This window comes from Nyctereutes procyonoides, unplaced genomic scaffold (assembly GCF_905146905.1).
Source record: "Nyctereutes procyonoides isolate TBG_1078 unplaced genomic scaffold, NYPRO_anot_genome, whole genome shotgun sequence".
Taxonomy (NCBI): Eukaryota; Metazoa; Chordata; class Mammalia; order Carnivora; family Canidae; genus Nyctereutes; species Nyctereutes procyonoides.
The window spans coordinates 11,194,362-11,214,152 of record NW_026575133.1 but is presented as its reverse complement, the minus strand read 5'-3'; the positions used below and the strand labels follow the sequence as shown (position 1 = coordinate 11,214,152).

The 19,791-nt window shown below is 40.2% G+C and overlaps 1 protein-coding gene across 1 annotated transcript in view; it reads left to right on the top strand.

The window, feature by feature from the left end:
• SORCS1 (sortilin related VPS10 domain containing receptor 1) overlaps positions 1-19,791 on the top strand; it is a 495,004-nt gene that overhangs the window by 358,311 nt on the left and 116,902 nt on the right. The window contains 3 exon segments of the mRNA XM_055300554.1: positions 686-750; positions 16,047-16,165; positions 18,645-18,734. Coding sequence (XP_055156529.1) covers positions 686-750; positions 16,047-16,165; positions 18,645-18,734 — 274 coding nt within the window.

Below are 19,791 nucleotides of genomic sequence, written 5' to 3'. Positions count from 1 at the left end.
CTGCATTGGTGGGGTCACATGGATTGTTTAGTTTGTAGGATAGAGGGACATAGTACTGCTCATTTCTTTTTTTTTTCTTAAAGATTTTATTTATATATTCATGACAGACACACAGGGAGAGAGAGAGAGAGGCAGAGACACAGGCAGAGGGAGAAGCAGGCTCTATGCCGGGAGCCCGATGTGAGACTCGATCCCGGACCTCCAGGATCACACCCTGGGCTGACGGCGGTGCTAAACCACTGGGCCAGAGGGGCTGCCCTCATTTCAAATGGAAAAATTAATTAGATTAGCTTGCTATGTAAATCACTATTCAAGTCACCCAGCTAAAGCAGCCTGCCTGGCATTTGCCTGATAAGTCTTGAAAGTTTAATATATTGTCAGTGAGATTGTCACAAGAGGACACACATGCCATGTGCCGGACTTATTTGCAAGTCTGAGCTAATAACACAACATCCTTGTCAGAGTTAAGGCTGGCCTTCATCAAATAAAGGTTCCATTATAGTTTTTATTTGAAGTGGAAATTTTACTGTCAGACCATATGAATAAATACAGTAGATGTATTCCAAGGATTGTGGTATTTGAATTCTGTGAATGTTAGTAGGCCAGGGGCTCAGCTGAGTTTCTCTGAGGCACATGGTGAAGTCATTAATGTTGGTATTTGTTTTCCTGTTTCTCCATTTTTTAGGTCCGTAATGGGGTCAAATAAGGAACCAGACCTTGTGCATCTCGAGGCCAGAACTGTAGATGGTCGTAAGTAATTCAACTTCCCCATGATTTTCATAGTGATGCTAGTTTTACCAATTTGCCATGAGCTGTGTCTGTGTCTAGGAAAATCACAGCAGTAATAATCCAAGTCCTTAGTCATCCAGAATTGTCTTAATGATTTCTAACATTACTTATCCAATCAAGGTGTTTTTCTTTTCCAGGTAAGGGGGAAACACCCCAATTTCTTACTACTGAAGTGTTTTTGTAGCTATTGTTATTATTATGTTATTGTTGCCGTTTTGTTTGGATTTGTTTTTCTAGTTTCCTTATTTTATCAGATACGGTCTAGGCAGTGTCTCCATGTTTTGTCTGGAAAGTCACAAAGCACTTGGAAAGGACAGGGACAAGAGAACCATCCCTCATCATTAACAGGTAGAGGGAAGTATCCGTTGAGTAGGTTTAGTGGCATCTCAGTAGTTCTTAGCCAGAGCTGCTGTAGGGCCTGCACTTTGTATGGAGATTGCAGCTTTTGGTGACATGATACAGAAAAATGTGGTCCCGGATCCAAACCCATGTCCAGTGGACTCAAAAGTTCACTTAACTAATTGTGAAAAATTAGTCACTTAAAAAGGCTACTTAAACTCTTTATGCCTCTGCTTCTCCATCTGTAAATGAAATAAGTTAATCAGAGTGATTCCTGTCCTAGCTAAAAATTGGCTGAGCACTTACCTATATGCAGAATTATGCTAATCACTTTATATATTTTATCACAATTAATCCCCACAACAACTTGTAGGTTATTTTTCTGATTTTACAGAAGAGGAAACCAAAGCATAGAAAGTTTAATATATTTAAACAACAGCAGCAACTTCATATGTTTCCTTCTCCTTCTTTGATCCAGAGGATCTCTAGAAGGGCCAAGGAGGGGAGGAATCCGCCAGACCTAAGATAAGGCACCACAGGTGAAAGGGTTCAAAGAAAGAGAAAAGGGGAACCATAAAGAAGAAAAAGAGGTGAGATGAGGAAAGGCTGGAGGGATGGCATTTGGGAGGAGGAAGTTGTCTCAAGTGTAGAGGAAAGAAGGAGAATTGACAATCTGCAGGTAGCCCAGACCAATGAGGGGGTCCAGCACCGAGCCAGAAGGTGATAATCTAATTTTGAGACATTATGTTTCACAAATATCCCTCACAGTCCAATAACTTCATCGTCACTGTCTCTTGTTCCTGTCCACTTGCCCTCAGCTCATCTGAATGAAAAGCGGAAGATACCTATCCTTTACCAACTTCCTGCATGAAGAAGCAGGTCACCTCTGTGCTCCAAACTCTCTAGAAACCACATCTACTTCATTACTATGCACAGGGCATGAAAATTTTCATCTCCAGAGGTTTTGCTCCCCCTTTGGGGAATGAATATATTCTTTGGCAGAATCAGTGAGGGGACAGATCAGGGTCCAAGCTGACCTCACCTTTTCCATTTTAAACTCAGGTGGGAAAAAAAATAAAAATAAACTCTGGTGGGACTGCCGTATGTACTATGCACAGCACTGTGCCTGACACAGAATGTGCTGAAAGTTTAGAGCCATCCCTTCAGTGGGTTCTTTCTGGTGGCAACCCTTTCAGCTCTAGAACTGACGATGCTATCTTGGATTCCAAAATTCAGTTTTTACTACACAAGAGCCAGAGCAATATTTTCCTTAGGCAGAACGATTCATGACATTTGGTCAAAATTCTCACCTTGACCTGTAGCTCCGGCATAATCCGTACCTGCCTGTTTCCTGGCTCATCTCATTCTGTCTTCTCCTCACTCCTTGTCTACAGGCCTGTAGGCTTGTTCTCATTGGAACATGCAGGGCCGTCTCACCACAAGATTCTGATATCTGCTGGTTCTTCCACATGGACTGTCCCTCTTCTATTCTCCCTTCCCAGACCAGTTCATTGTAATTAATCACTATGGGTGGTTCAGGTGTAAACATCCATTTCTATTTTTTTAACTTATTATTTTGAAATAATTTTCAGCTCACAGGAAAGTTGCAAAAAACTAGAATAATATCAAAAACAGAAAAGGCATCCATTTCTCAGGACAATCCATTTATTGAACTCTCAGTCTAAAACAATTCATATTTTACTTGCTTTCATTCTATGGTTATATGGGATGCTACCTTTGGGGGTAGCCAGGAGAACGGTATAGGGGAACTGTCTATACTAGTTTTTGCAGCCTTTATGTGAGACTAAAATTATTTCACATAACCAGTAAAACCAAAAAAAAAAAAAAAGAAATGGGTGTTTATTTCTGGACCATCTGTAGTGATTAATTACAATGACTTGGCCTCCAGGTTCTAGGAGAGAAGGGACCGTGTGTATCTTTGTTCATAATCATGTCTCCAGCATGTGCCACAGGGTCGTGTAGATGGAGCTTAATAAATATTTGTTGAGTGAGTGAATACATAGTTGGCCAATTGAACAAGTCACTTATTGAGTTGTCGGAAATTTTTAGGGCATTGTGCCTCACATCTGAACATAATATGGCTCAACAAGGGATCGTGTTAAAATGTGGATTCTGGTTCAATAGAGGCCCAAGAGTCTGCATTCCTAATAAGTCCCCAAGCGAAGCCCATGCTGCTGGTCAGCAGAAAATGTTTAAGAGTAACCAAGTCCCATAAAAAAAAAAACTAATGAAAGAGCTTTAGGGTCTGTCTCCCATGACTGCACCTCTTGTTTAGGAAGCTCCAGATGGAATTGGTAACATCCCAGATTGCTTTCATTTTTAAACTTTTGGGGATAATACTGCTCTGGCTTGTGGCATCTAATCACATAACCCCACATCCTGAAAACAGTAAGTCCCTCACTTACTCTGATGTGCACGTTTTCTTTCACCCGACATTATTCCTATGCTCCCTGAAGCCATGAAGGTTGATAATGCCAAACTGTCATCTTGGGCTCAGCTTTCACATGGCATGAAATAGATCAGTTCTAATTTTATTTATTTTATTTTACTTTTTTGCAAAGGCAGCATCTTCAGAAACTACCCAAGAGTGAAAATTCAATAAAGGGATTTAATTTGAAAAGTTATCCCTGTCAAAACAAAACAGAAAAAAAAAAATTACCTACCAATTGAAATGAAGGATCTAGGCATAATGCCTGACCTGACTGGGTTATAAAAAAAAAAAAAAAGATATATTTTTTTTCAGTATCATATCCAGTCCCTCTCTTTGTCTTTCTCCCCCTCCCTCTCTCTCTTCCTTCCTCTTCCTCTGCCTCAAGGTACTTGATAACCAGGACACCAGTCAAAGAAACAGAGAGGAAGAGGAAAGAAGGAAAGAGCAGATTGATCGGAGTAGTAAGGTATTAGTGTATGTAGAGGAGACCGTATTTATTAAATTCAGGTTCCAGGCTGGTCAGATGCTGCAGGAAATTCCAATGTCTGTGTGTTACTTCTTTCTCTATTTTCTGATTGAGGTCCTTCTTGTATTTCTATCCTTGCAGTATTATTTAGGACAAAATTTAAGTCTGTGCAGCCCATTGTTTATATTCCAGGTCATACATCTTATAGGGTATATGTCAAAATACAATATTTCTGACATTGAATAAGTAATTTCTTTCTGATTTTAATGGATTCCGGAATTCTGTTATTTTGACACAGGAAAAATCCCTCTCTCTCTTATTTGGCTCATCCTCATAGGGTGGCTTACAAATATCTGGGCTTGTTATTCAAAGTTCAGTTTTAGTCTCATTTCAGATTTCCCTAGATTACACTTTATAATTGATTTCTGTTTCCACTGAAGTCTCCATAGCAGAGGGCAGGTAAGCTCTGGAAAGAGCTTTTGTCCTGCTCTGTGACAGTCTATGACTGCCACAGACATTTCTACCCCTGTGCTCTGGGATCTGTCTAGTAGTTTACAGTGTGCCAAGGATGTTACTCTTCCTTGCATTACTTCTCTGCCTTGGGAGGTGGGCTGGGGAGAGCAACCTCAATTGCAGTCAATCACATGAATTATTATTGGAAAATTCCGAACATGTTTATTGGGTGTGGCATTTGTTATTGGCCCCTGCTTTTAACTGAGGACAAATTGACAGGTCCTCATCCTGAAGACAAAGATTTTATTGTTTAGATAGTATGTGGGGGGGGGTGTGTGTGTTTATGAATGTGCATGCACTCGGGCATCATCTGTACCTAGTACATTAAAACTGCTACCCATTGCATTAAAACTGTAAAAAGGAAACCTTTATCCTATTGATTCACCTAAAACAGGTACATTTGTGTATATGTACATAATATATGTAGTTAGAAAATGTTGATCAACCGTTGGGTTAAAAGCTTTGTGAAAAGCCAGATCTCATTTTATTTTGGTTCTTTGTACAAACAAAGCTCAGAGACTGACCCATTTGTTGACCTAATACATAACCTTATCTGTGTAGCATGTCTTCTTAAAGAAGGACTTTCACCATAGGGTCTGCAGAGTCCTGAAGGGCCGATGGAGAAGTTAAGAACCCCACTAACTCACTGATATCGTGTCCTACATGTTACACATATGTGATTTTGGAGGAAAGGAATGTAACTTTAATCAGAATTCTTCACATGGCAATTCCACAGGGATGCATAGTTCTATATTTATGCGCATCTGTAAATATCATCTTGCAAGAAAACCTGCAGTACCATGTTTGACCTTTATCGCTCCTCCCTTTCACCTCTGAAATGAAAGGCCTAGCCAGTGACATGACTGTTTCCATACTGGTGGTGATCCGTGCTAGCATGGAGAGGGGACAGGGGACAATTACTGAGCTCATTGTCTATTTGCATGAGTAAGTAACCTTGTAACCACTTGCACAAAGACTAATCTCTTTCACTGGGGAAAAACAACCTTGGCCCTTTAACCAACTGTGAAAATGACTGCCCAAAAACTCTTGCTTAAATGAACCACAGACTAGCATCTTGCAAGCTGAAATAAAAATCAAAGGAGATTCACAACTTTATATAACCACCATCCTGCAAATTCTGATCTTGGGTGAGAACTGCACATCCCGTTCTGCTTCCCATTTTCCAGCGCTCCGGTTAACTTCCATATTGAGTGCAGCCCTGGGCTTGGGGGAGTGTGACTGCATTGCCGAGGGGCTGTGATGGAGACCTCAGTTCTCATCAGGCCTCAATATGTTACCTGTAGGGGGCTTTCAGTTCTTCCTATAAAAATAGATCACTTTTATAACATCAAAAGTAGCAGCGATGCCAGTTAAAAGGATAAGCCATGCTCGGGTGCATCAAGTGAAAAGTCACATCCACTTCCTGACCTCCATTCCCATTTCGCAGAGGTAGTTTTTTTAAAATATTTCTTCTGCATTTTTTCCAAAATCGTTTGGGCTTATCCAGGTGAATATGTATGCATGTACACATATGTACACACTCAACAAACGTTCATGTTATAAAACTGTTAGGCCAAATTCATTGTTGGTGAACATAACAGCAAATTAAAATTTTTCTGTATCAGCACATATAAGTGTGGCCACTTCATGACTGATCACTACAAAAAACCCCACTGTGCTGTCACCTATGCTCTCGTTAGCCCTTCTCTCATTAATAGACCTCTAAGGGTTTGGCTCTCTCACACAGTGCTAATACATCCATACACATACACACAGATTACTTCTTGGGCTAGGAAGCATTCAAATTTGTGCAGGCAGTGAGCACAAAAGAGCTGAAAAGAGAAATTTTTGAAGGCAAATCCCCGGGTCTGAGAGTGTATGCGATTGAAAATTTTAGTAGACCTTGTTACATTGTCCTCTGAGATGACTGTATCATTGCACACTGTCAGTATGAGGATGCTCCTGTTTGGAAGCCATAAATAGTCCAAGGCATTATCAAAGATTTTTTTGGCATGACCCATTTGATGAGCAAAGAACTATATCCCTATTGTTTTCATTCGGGTTTATTTAATTGTGAATGACGTTAAGAAATTTTATTTATTTTTCTTGGCTATTTGTATTTCTTTATCAGTACACCTTCAAAAGATATTAAATCTCTTTCATATTCCAGAGAAGATGCACACTTTGGCATTTCTATACAAATCTAAAAAATATCAAACTGGCTGCTCCCATGCCAGTGAAGGTCCCAACACTAGCCAACCAACTGGCATTATTAGACTCCACATTTTGTGACTCTCATTTACCTTCTTTTCAGTCAGTTTATTTATGAATAGTTTGTGGGGTGGGGCCTGGGCAGAGGCTAGAAGTTTGGGGCAGCTGCAGATTCTGATCACTCTCTACTACTCCCCCACATACTGAACAAGCACCTTTCCCCTGTCGACTGTCCCTGCAGCCGGCACCTGGCACTCGGCTTTTTTCCCTGGCCATCATGTTCTGACCCCATTTTTCATATTGCAAAAACCATTTGATTTCAACTATTAGTGATTTCAGCTTGGCCTCTCTTAATTTAGCAGTCTTAAAGACAGCCCTGAAAACCAACCAGAAAAGCATGAAACACGGTAACACAGGCCTCCCCACACAGCAGTGAAAATCTGACAGGGACATGCAGCCACGGGCTCACCTGGGCAACTTTCAGAGTGGGTTTTTTGCCCTGCATGCTGTATGCCCAGCCAGCGGTGAGAAGGACTGTGTCCTTTCCTCCCAGGCTGCAGAAGAGAGGACAGAGGTGTGCAAGAGAAATCTGTTATTCCCGGGCCTTCACTCTATGACAGAGATCTGCATTCCTCTGGGGTTTCCAGGATCCCCCAGGACACAGTAGCACTAGTCCATATAACATGTGTGGCAGTTTCCAAGCATCTGGAAAATTCTTCATGCTTCTCACTCCTGCTTTAAAAAAAAAAAAAAAAGAAAAGAAAAGAAAAGAAAAGAAAAGAAAGAAAAAGAAGGTGCCCTAAAGATCTTGGTGCTTATGCATACATTTCCTTCCTTTGTTCTGTATTTTCTTAAGCAACAGTGATGCTAGTATCACACATTATTTCCCTATCATCCCTACTCACTAGGTACTTTTCAGCTGTACTACTTATACTGGTTTTTGTTAATAGGCTCTATTGTCATTTTTCTCATTGTAACTTTGAGGAAAACATGGCTTTTAGTGATTAAATGTTCTTGCCATTGCCTCAGGGCTAGAATTTGAAGCCAGGTCTGGTTCACCCCAAACCTAAACATCATTCCTTCAACAGATATTGTTGGACCTGTGTGCTGTGCCAGGTGTTCTAGACATGAATGAGAGATTGTAGGGAACATTGCAAAGGCCCCACTCCTATGTCCTAGACATGAATGAGAGATTGTAGGGACCATTGCAAAGGCCCCATTCCCATGGAGTTTATCTCGTAGTTAGGGAAGACGTTACACGCGAGTGTATCGTGCCAAGTGGTAGTAAGTTCCAGAAAGTAGAACAAAGTAGAGCAAGGGGAGTAGTAACGGAGGTGGAGGGGATGTCAAGGAAGAATCTCTGATAAGGTGGCATTTGATGTTTGAGCCCTATGGAAGTAAGGGAGACAGCCTGATGGAATAGCATCCATCATCTGGACATCCAGCATCTGGACAGATGGAACAGCACATGCAAATGATACGGAATATTGCCATGCTTGGCATGGGTTGGGGTACAACAAAAAGGTCAGGAATACAGAGAAGCTGGAATATGAGAGGACAGGTCAGTGTGTCATCTTTTTTTATTCCACCATGAGAGGCAGAAATTGTATCTTATTGGTCTTAGTTCAACATCTACCATGTTCCAAGTATGATGTTTGGTGTTGAGGATGATAAAAATAGAAAGTTATTGGAGCAACTGGGTGGTTCAGTGTCTGCCTTTGTCTCAGGTCTTGATCCCTGGGTCCTGGGATCCAGCCCCATGTTGGGCTCCCTGCTCAGTGGGGAGCCTGCTCCTCCATCCAGCCTGTGCTCTCTCTCGCTCACTCTCTCTCAAATGAACAAATAAAATCTTTAAAAATGAAAAGTTATTAAGTGAAGAAACAGTGGATTGAACATACCCACATGCTTCAGAGAAAATCCCTTAAACTGACTCTTTGTCCTGAAATTGACCATACAACATGTGAACACATCGAAATAAATACTGTACACCCTTCCCCCAAAAACACCCTGGAAAAATTTCTGTGTGTTTTCTCCCCCATGCACCAAACTGCTTTCATTTCTTCCCTTCCTCTCTCTGTCCTTCCCACTTTTATTCCTGATTTCTTTCCTACCATTTGCTCCCCACCTCCTACCTATGCCTCCCTCCTGTACCCTCCCCAATCCCTTCCTGTCTTTGTTAACTCAATTTGGAAAGTTGTTCAAACAAATGTGCTTCTCAGTTCTTCATGGCGCTCAGTATGATCCTCTAGATAACTTTATGTCTGTTCTCAAACTGGATTTGCAGTGTGGCTCTCTCACAGAACAGACAGGGAGTATTCCCCAAACACATCTTACACCCTCCCCCTCATCCCTCTGTGCTCTCACCACTGTTCTTTCTTTCTGGACTCATCCTTATCACTTACCCTGTCACTGTTCCAAGTTTTCCAGGCTTTTCTCAGCTCCTTCATGAAGCCTTCCATGGGTGCTGTACCTCGACACAGGTGCACTAGAGTGAGTTGTAAAGTGGTCTCTATCCCCAAAAGTACTGTAGGCCAGGAAGGCATACCAGGCCCACAATTCTGTGTGATACAAAATAAAATAGATGCAGTCACAGGAGAAGTCCTGGCACAAGGTAGACCATCTGTGGAGAGGTATAAATTTGGGTGTCCCTCACCTGTGAGCTCACAACACCTGCTCCTTCCTGAAAACAATCATCACACTGCATTGTAGTTGGCAAGTGATGTTTCTGTATTTCTATTATTATGTCCTTCTGTTCTCTCTCGTGTCCCTAATTCCTAATCCTGTGCTTGGCAAAAAATTTAAGATCTCAGACATTTTCCTGTAGTAATCATGGCCTCCTGAATATCAGAAGGCTAACCACAAAAGACAACATTTAGAAAGTTATACAGGACCAGAATCAAGAGATTACATAGAAGAAAGAAATGCTATGATCTCATTATGTCAAAGGAGAACATTTGATCTTAAGTTTATCATTTCTACAGAAATTTATTGCACTTAATCTCTTCAGGGGCCACAGCTGGAATTTCAGCTTTGCAGATGTCAATTTCTAACTGGTACATGTCACAGAGGGTTCAAGAACCCTGATGGTAATGAAGCATATGTGAGCACAAGCATACCGACACATGCGTGTGTGTGTTGGGTGGGAACATTTAATATGAAGGTTCTGAAACAAATAATAGAACAACGTAAAGACCAAAGGAAGATATATATACAGATACATGGGCTTTAAAAACTGCCCTGTTTTAAAGTTGAAAATTAGTGGAGGATGAGGAGAGTTTTAAAGTTCTCGTGACTGCCTACAGAGCTTATGGATTTGTTTAAAATGAAACTTTTACAATACTAAGGTACGTGAAAGGATTTGGTGCTAAATAAATATTTGTTGAAGGATAGACACAGTGGTAGAGTCCTAGAGATCTATGATGCATTTCTTGCTGTGTCATTTACTAGCATATGAGCTTATACAAATCTCATCCATAAATCTGGAGTTCTTCATCTGTGAAAAGTACCACTTTCTGGATTTTTTTTTTTACAAAGTTTAAAAGAAAAAAAGCATGCAATCCATTTAGCATGGCTCCTAGCCCAGAGGAGAGGTTGTTCTGGTTATTCTGGAGGTTAATGCTGTTGCTGCTGTCATTGGAGAAATTCTGGGAAGGGAGAGGTCAGTCTGAGCCTCAGGAAAAACTGCAGAAGAAAGCCCAGGAAGTATTTGGACAGGGTGGCAGGCAAGGAAAGGGCAATTCAAACCAGAGTAACCATCTGAATGCACATGGGGTGTCAGCCAGGAATGAACATGCTGTTTAGAAATAGCAGACACCCTGAAGATACAGACTCACCAACCACATCATAGAGGTTTGTTGGTTGGGGCAGAGGTGGGAAGCAGACAGGTTTCAATGGGGTATAGTAAAGACCTGTGGGATGGTAAAGTAATGTCTGATTCTTAACATCCTTTTTGAGTTCTAAAGTTCTAATAACCCTTATTACATGGAGAAAAAAATCGGAAGCCTAGCTTGGTAAAGTGACCTTCTCTGAGTCACATGGTGTGGTGGAGATAGACCTAGGACCCGAATGTCACTCCCAACAGAGAGGCATGCTTGCAAAGTGGTATGGGCACTGCTGGCTGGCCCTGTGTCCTGGACACCCGCACACCCCCTGGGTCCTCCCCATAGCCCTCCTTATGTTCCGGTTCTGCCTACTGACTGTGACCTCACACCATTGGCTATTAATTATGCTAGGAGGATATTATTTCATGATGTTTTTTAAAAAATTACTTTAAAAGTCTTTGACCCAAACCAAATATTGATGAAGAAAGATACTGAGTCAAGTGGAAGCGTCTGGGAGCGCTTTGCAGTCTTTTCCCATGAGACACAGTGGGCAGTACTGCTGATCAAAGAGCCTGCGCTTCAGTAGCAGCCAGAGCTGCCGTTACTGGAGCACTGACTAACCCAGCCCTGGACTCTGTGGGTTTCAGGATTTCAGTCTCCTGTTGTCACAACTGCTGGCAGGATGCCTCACACCTGTTCCCATTTTACAGATCAGCCTTCACAGACGTGTAGTGACTGCTTAGGTTTACCAAGCAGGCCTTGAACCTGCATTTAAAGCCCTGTCCCTCTGCTCAAAGCCTAGCCTTTGAATGGCAGCCTTACCCTAGATCACAGATTTTGCAGGGGTGGGAGCTGCCTTACGCCAAGCAGCAGCTGTTGCACAGAGAGAGAATGCCTGGGAAGAGCAGCACAGGGCCCTAATTACCTATGGCAAGGAAAACATCTGTGTGGGAAAAGTAATGAAATTAATTCTAGAGTCTAGCAGTTGCATGCATTAATTGACGTTAATTAATGCCAAATTACAAGATACTTCCTATGGAATCGCATCATACACTCACTAGAATTGAATATGGAAAGAGTTCATCATACTTAATGCTATTACAGCAAGCCCCAAGGGGCCTAAGAGTGATTGGTCCCTCATTATGAAGTGCAGCCAATTTCTTTCTATTTCCATTAGAAGGAGAAAGAGAACAAACCAGGAGCTCTTTACCAGGGACAGGCAGCTCAAAATTGTGCATTTCCCCTTCAGCTTGCAAATTTCACTTTGAGCCACTCTAAGCAAGAAATGGTTTTAAGACCTCTTTCTGAGGCTTTCCTTGTGTCACCCAGCTGAAACTTCTGTATTTTTTTTTGCCTAAGAACAGGCTCATTGCACATGTTGCTCATAGTGCTCCACCTCAATATGAGTCATGGTGAGTGGAGAGAGATAAAAAGTCGATGAGTTAGAGATGATTCTCTAATTCTTGTGAAACTGATCTCACAAGCCCACTGTAGACCAAGCCCCCTCCAGGCTCTGGCTGAGAGATGCGGACCAGGGATTTGCGCACAGGTTGTCTCCCTCTCTCACATCACTGCGTGTAGACTATGGTTGACATCTCATATATATCTTTTATTCATTTTTCCAGTGCAAACATACATATGTAGATATTTATATATACAACTTTCACAAAATCAGGTTGATACACACATATTTTGGTAACCTACTTTTTAAAAACTTTTATTTTGGAATAATTTTAGGTAAACAGAAAAGTTACCAAGACAGTACAGCTTTACCTAGCTTCTCCTAATGTTTACATCTTGAACAATTAAAATCTGTTTTTTAAAACTAAGAAATTAACACTGATACAATATTAATTATTAACCTATTTTTACTATGTGAAATATATTAAGCACTTCCCTAAATACCAGTGTGCTCTTTAATAGCAAACTGTGCATGTTCTGAAGTTTTCAAAAATCATTCCTCCACTTTTGGCCATTTGCTTTTATTTCTTTATTATAAATAACACTAATGAATATTGAAATAGCTAAATCTTTTTTCCTTGGGTAGAATTTTCAGAAATGAACATGAGGTCAAAAGATACCATTTTCAAGGATCTTGATCCATATTCCCAAATTACTCCACAAAAAAATATAAATTCGCTGATCTTTTTTTTTTTTTTTTTTGGTATCTAGGTATATGCATTGATACTTATTAGATCAAAGACAAAATATAATTAATAAAAATTGACCCTAACTCACTGACATTTTTCACACAACATAGAGTAGTAGAAATAAAAGCCTTGGGGCCAACCAAGTTTGAAATCCATAATACCATTTCTATAAATCATAATCCATTTAAGCTTCATTCTCTTTATCTAAAAAATTAGTCAATATATTATATTTATGTACTGTGAAGATTAAATGTATGAAAGAAAGGTGAACATGCTTCAGAGTACCTGGTACAAATATGCTCAACAAATGTTAGTTTCCCCATTCTTTTATTGTCTTCCCAAATCCCTTAGATTCATAATTTCTGAATAGTTGAGTTATATAAAGTGGATCTTTATATTTTCCACCTTATGGTTCTTCAAGAACCTTTGAAAAGGAGGTTAAAGTCTTAAGAAAGAAACTCTTAGACTCCATTACAAATAAAATAAGCACTGTGTATTTATTAGGAAGTCTTCATTAGGTGGCAGTCTAAGAAATCCTGATTGGAAGTTGTATTTGTAATTTGAAGACCAAGACCTCTTAATCAAGAACCTTTGATTCAGTTTGGTTAATTGTTGTTTTTATTCATTATCTCACATAAAACGCACAGAGAAAGAGCAGCTCTGGGCTCAGTACAATCAGTAACTCAGTGTCATCAGGAAATAGGTCCTTTTCATCTCTTTGCAATCTCATTATGTAAGCTCAACTATAAGATTGGCTCCTCTATATAAAAAGAAGGCTAGAGCAGTCCTTAGCATCACATTGGGTGCAGTGTCTAGCGAGGCAGAAGAGATTCTTCTCCTGCAGCTCTTGGTCCCTCCCCTTTAATCCCTTAAAAGACCTCCTTCCCCCTCTTATTTACTACAAGATTTTAATGCCCTTCCCTGAAATAACCAGTGGCAAGGGCAGTTGGAAGACCTTGAATGGGTGTAGACCTAAAAGGATTAATCTTTGCATATAAGCACTTGCCAGTCACACAGAAGGAAGGACAGGCCAACAAATCCAGTACTGGCTTTTCCATCAAAGAGGCTGGGAGGAATGGATATTGGGCAGGTCACCAATGAAACATAACTGATACAGAAACATAACTGGAGTACTCAAATCCAATTTAACTAGCCTTTTAAAGAACCTACTATGGCCCACAAACTGATCTAATCATTGTGAAAGGAATAGGAATATTACCACTATTGATAACAACTAATATTTGTACATATTTGAGTTCCAGAACATTTAGCATATACATTAATTCAGTTAATTCTTAGAGCCAAACTATAAGAAAGTTGACATTAACTGGCATCTCCATTTAATGGAGGAGGGTGGCAAGACAGGAAGATGAGATTATTTCTTTTGAACTATACAGCTAGTAAGTGACCAACCCAGAACTCAAGCCAAGGTCTCCCAGCTGCCAGTGTCCATTGTTTCTGTGACCCCAAGCTACCTTTAGAAAAATGGAAGTCTATTAAAAGTTGTAGAAGGATCTGATGGAGTGTGAAATTGTGAGGTAATGATTTTGTGTGCTGTAGTGATAGGGAAGGACTGAATCACAGAAGTTGTCTTCAAGGAGAAAGATCTTGAGTTATGCCCAAAAATAAAACTATAAGAATGTTTGAAAACAGAAGTAAGAGTAAGTACATGGCTCTTCTTTAGTTTACCTCTGGAGATGGTTTCACTGGGACTAGACATCTTAAAGTATTTCAGAGCCATCCCATCCCCACAGATGGCAGTGGGATGAAGAAATATTGTAGGTAAAACTCTCCTCTAGTCTCCTAAGACCTTATCAGCAATTACAGCAGTCATTGGTCAGATGGAGCAAATGTGCATACTGCTCCCTAGTGGTCCTCCTTCTAGAATGTAGGTTTACCCAAGTTCCTTAGGTAAAGATGGTCTGGGAAATTTCACCAAGGGAAGTCATTTGTGAATCCTTGTATCCAATGCAATACTATTGCCTACCCCATTTCATGTAAGTCTTCATCTCCTGATTTCCTTTAATTTGGAAGAGTGGATTTCTGTATATATCGTGATGTTCTAAAATCAAACTCATCCATTCATTCAGCATCAAAAAAAGAAAAAGAGTAAAACAGCTTTATTTTTCATTCAAAATATGTATTGCAATCAAGAGGCACAATCCAATGAGTATTTACTTATTGACCCATTACTGTCTTCAAGGAGATTATATTCTAATGGAGAAAGACAGAAATAAATAAGGAGGAGATAATTTTATATTGTAATAAATTCCATGAAGGGAATTAATAAAATGGTATGTGGTAGTAATTAATAAAATACTAATCATGGAAGACCCTCAAAAGTAATAGTGGGCTGAAATCTAGAACCTTCTTTGTGAGCAACCTGGAGACAAGCATTTCAGACAGAGGGAGTACAAATAAAGTCTCTTACGTAGTAGGAAGTCTGGCACCATTTCCAAACATAGAGGAGGCCAGATTAGAAGAATCACAGATAGAAGAAGAGATTGGCATGTGGAGAAATTGGAGTGGTGGTCCTGTAGGGTTTGAAGTTATTTTAAATGCAATGAGGCAAAAGGAGTTTTAAGTAAGGAAGTGACAGCTAGACAGGTCAGAATAGTTGTAGTCGAAAAACCAAGGTAGCCTCCCTGATACAATGTACTTCCACCAATAGATATCAAATCTACATAAGAGTTATTATAACTGATAGCTTACCATCTGCTGTTGAGTCTCAGGTGGCATTCAGGGTCTTAGTCTACTCATCTGTAAAATGAGAACAGAGTTTTGGGGTCAGGAATCTCCTCTCTATTCTGTCTCGCTTGCAATTATTAGTAGAAGAAAAGCCTTTATCTTATATGGAATCTTCCTGTTTATAACAGTGCATTTCTTTCATGAGATGACTGGGTGATTGCATGTATGTCCATGTTTTCCTGCCTGTTGGTCAAAGGTCAGAGTGTGGAAGAAGAGCCTACAAATGCAAAATAATAATCACAAAAATCACAAGTATTAATGCCAGTTTTTAAAAATGTTTTCATTTAGGTTTGGGAGGGGAGAATTAATTAATGAGAATTTAGTATTCCAGGATGGCAAGATTTGGTGGAGGCACTGGGGCATGGTGGTGATGGTGTTGCTAGAAAGTGAGTAAAATAATAATGACACTACTTTTAACAATAATAATGGTAAGAATAATGCATTTAAAGAATGTGGGGTTGGTTTAAAGACTTGGAGATGACAAGGGAAATGGAAAATGTCCACTCCGAGTCCAATACTGGGTGTATACATCCCCCCTACCCTTTTTTTTTTTTCAGATTCACAGTACCTAACTTGCCGAATGCAGAACTGCACAGAGGCCAACAGAAATAAGCCTTTCCCAGGCTACATTGACCCAGACTCTTTGATTGTCCAGGATGATTACGTGTTTGTTCAGGTATGAAAGATCCACTTCTGCTGATTGTCTCAGACATATCTCTTTCCCGCTTCTGTCCCTAATGCAGCCTCCTTTGCCTGCTTACACTACCCTTACGAGTAAAAAAAAAAAAAAAAAAGGAGGAAAAAAATCATCTCTTTGACAAAAGGAACATTACTGAGTGTCAAAGCTTCTATGCTCACGGAATACTAATTAGCTCCTTTGGGCAACGTCTGGAGGACTTTATCAACACGGGGTCATGGAAACACTGCGAATGGTCCGGAGGTTGTCTCAGAATGATGCACACTTCTGTTCACCCCCTCCTCTGCCTTCATGGGACTGAGCGGATGCATCAGTCTCTTCCTATCAGAATAGTCAGCCAATCAGCCTGTTCCCCAATACTCACCTTAAAAATAGAGAAATAGATGGGAACAGGAAGCTGTGGGGTAGCTGGAGGTGGTGGGAGGCAGAGGCGAGGTGGAGAGTAATCAGCCATTATTGTCATGCTCTGACTGTGATTAGGATAAGAAATAGAGGAGATGAGATGTACTCAGGTGGCTTTTTCACCCCTGAAGAGAGTGGGAAACCTTTTGAGGTTGAGTGGTTAGAAGAGACAGGGAGCAAGAATGCTTTGCTTCTTTTCAGCATTTAAGGAAAATTCTAGGTTTGGATAATGCTTCAGTTATTAGTCAGGTTTGGACAGACTTCACTTATTGCTTCCCATAATAAGAGTAACAAAAGTACAATTGCTAAATAGTTTATATAGTTTGTATATTCATATATATATTTACTTTCTATATATTTATACACATGTGTACTATATATACACACACAATTTCAATATGATTGAGACATATTCTAAACATTATTATATTTATTTGGACAAGAAATCATAATTCAGAATATTCAGTCTCATGTTTTGAGGAAGCAGATGTTCAAAATGCCCAACGTCAGCTTATGTTCTCTTAAAATGTTTCACAAATGATTATACAGACCCATAGACACACATATTTCAATTTTCTTTAGGGAAATGAATAATGAGTACTCTGATAACTTCAGCACCCAATTATCAAGTGACATTAAAATGGAAGCACGTTTTGCTTCTATCTATAATTCATTTTTCTATCACTGTTTCTCCCAGGAACCTTTTCTGTTTTCTAATAATGGTTTATAATCCACATATATGACTTACAAATGGGAATCAATTTTGCAATGAGAGTGTCATATATTTTCTACCCATGCCACTGTGACTGTGGTCCTGTAACCCATCACAGAGACTAGGAGGTTATCTGACCCCATATCGGTGAATATGATAACGTCTGGTCACCTTTTTATGAATCTGATGGACATTCGCCCAGAACATTTATTGACACAATCTAAGTATGTGAACTCTGGCTGATACTCTAACTCCAGATACTTACATGGATTAAGAATAGCTACACCATCTCATAGAAATAGATAGTAGATAGGGATTGGGAAGTGGAGAGATGTGGGCAAAGGAGACAAATTTCTAGCTATTAGATGAATAACTTCTGGGGATCCGATGTAAAGCATAGTGACTATAATTAACAGCACTGTATTATATATTTGACAGTTGTTAAGATGTTAGATTTTAAATGTTATCACCATGCACAAAATATCATATTAAATGAGGAGAAAGAGGTGTTAACTAAGTTTATGGTGATAAGCACTTTGCAGTATGTATGTGTATCAAATCATATGTACATCTTAAAACTTAAATATATGTGAATAATATCTCAATGAAGCTGGAAAAAAAGAGTGGCTACAAAGAGGAGAGGTTGGCAGTGCAGCCCTTGACACTACCTGCACTAAACAGTGCTCATGTTGAGATGGAGACCACACTCCTTCTTGCCCTCCCTGGCACCCACGGGGTTTGTTGGGCTATATGTGCTGGGCAGACTTGGAGGAGGTGGCTCACAGCTCTCCTCTGGGAGATAGAGCTCTTATAATGATTGTGGACCATGATCCTGGCTGGCTTTCCATCTAATGTGTCAGCAGCAGTGCCATGTCTGAGACATACTTATGGTCATTAGTGTGACAGCATCAAATGGCATTCAATGTTCAGAGATGAGAGGCTCCAGCTCTGGGCCATTTCCTTCCTATATGGCATGGGGACCTGGTTGTACGTCCATAGTCTTGGGCTAGACAGCTAGGGACTTCTGATGGACATTAAGTTAATATCCTCTGAGGCATTAAAAAAGAAGAAGAAAAAGAAAAGACACTGAAAATATTGCCTGGCTTCTGAGCCACAGTGCAAACTGAAGAATTATATTTTCATGTTATGGGTTTAGCTTGGGCCTCAGACCAACTCACATACACTGTATGAGTTGTTTTTGAATGGAACTCTAGTTCTTTACACTTGTCCACAATAGTCATTCACACTGTTGGGTTGGCAGCTAGCCCCTGCCATTCACGGCTGTTTTTTCTATGGCCTGTAACTGTTAGAGTAGCTCCTCTTACTTTTGTGTTTATGATCCAGCTGACATCAGGAGGACGGCCACATTACTACGTGTCCTACCGAAGGAATGCGTTCGCCCAAATGAAGCTGCCCAAATATGCTTTGCCTAAGGTATGACCTAAATGGATTTCTTCATTTCCATATTTTCTCCAATTCCCATATTCTTGCCTGCACCCCTTTCCCAAGGACCCTTTCAGTTTCTCATAATCATTTATCTCTTCTCATCTCCTATGACTATTTTTCAGCTTTTCTCTCTCTCTCTCTCTCTCTCTCTCTCTCTCTCTCTCTAATTCTTGCTATAGAGGCATCTGAATAGATTAACTGATTTGCTTTTACTTTTCAGTAGTAAATATTTTCAAGTAGAAGGTATGGGTATTCTAGCAAGGCAGAAAATAGGCTTTGGATACACATTATATCAGTAAAACAGGTGTAATACATTTCTCTTTCATTTTATTGTTAATTATTGAGAGGTGGTGCATCTATGTGGCATCCAATTTTTGCCTTTTCTCTCAATAGGATTTATGAGACTCTTTGACTTAGTTCTGAGGCACAGCTAATTTTTTGGACTTCCCCAAAGACCTACTCCTTTGAAAATAATGACAGACGAAAGTTAAAGACCCTCTCAACTGCTGACATCCCTGGACTGTCTTTCCAGAAACACTGAAGAACTGTGTTAATACGGAGCGCCACCTAGTGGAGGTCAAACTGACTTGGTAGCTCAAAGCTGTGTATTTGTGGTCTGAAATAGTTAATATATTGTGCCTTATCTTAGAACAAGGGAGGTATATATGGCTGTAGGAGAGGGACAGTGTAGGCTTAAATATAGCTGTAGCTCAGCTTTGAAACCTTTGGGTTGGACAAAGAACATAGAGAACTTTTTTTTTTGATTGAATGTTCATGACTCCTTACCTTGTGTATTTATCCATAACTTCATAGTATGCTGTCCTGGACCAACACCAGCTAGCTGCCTGAAAATCATGTGATAGATATAAAACAAGGGCTTCACCGGTCTCCTCTTCCAGGAGAGCCAATGGTCACCAGTTGCTCTGGCCTCGCCAGGCAGAGTTCTCTTTCTTGGCCATCACTCTGCCCCTAAGCCTAGCAGTAGTAAGGTGGGCTGAGATGCCAGCTCATTCGAGATAGTAACACACATTAAATTGCACTGTTG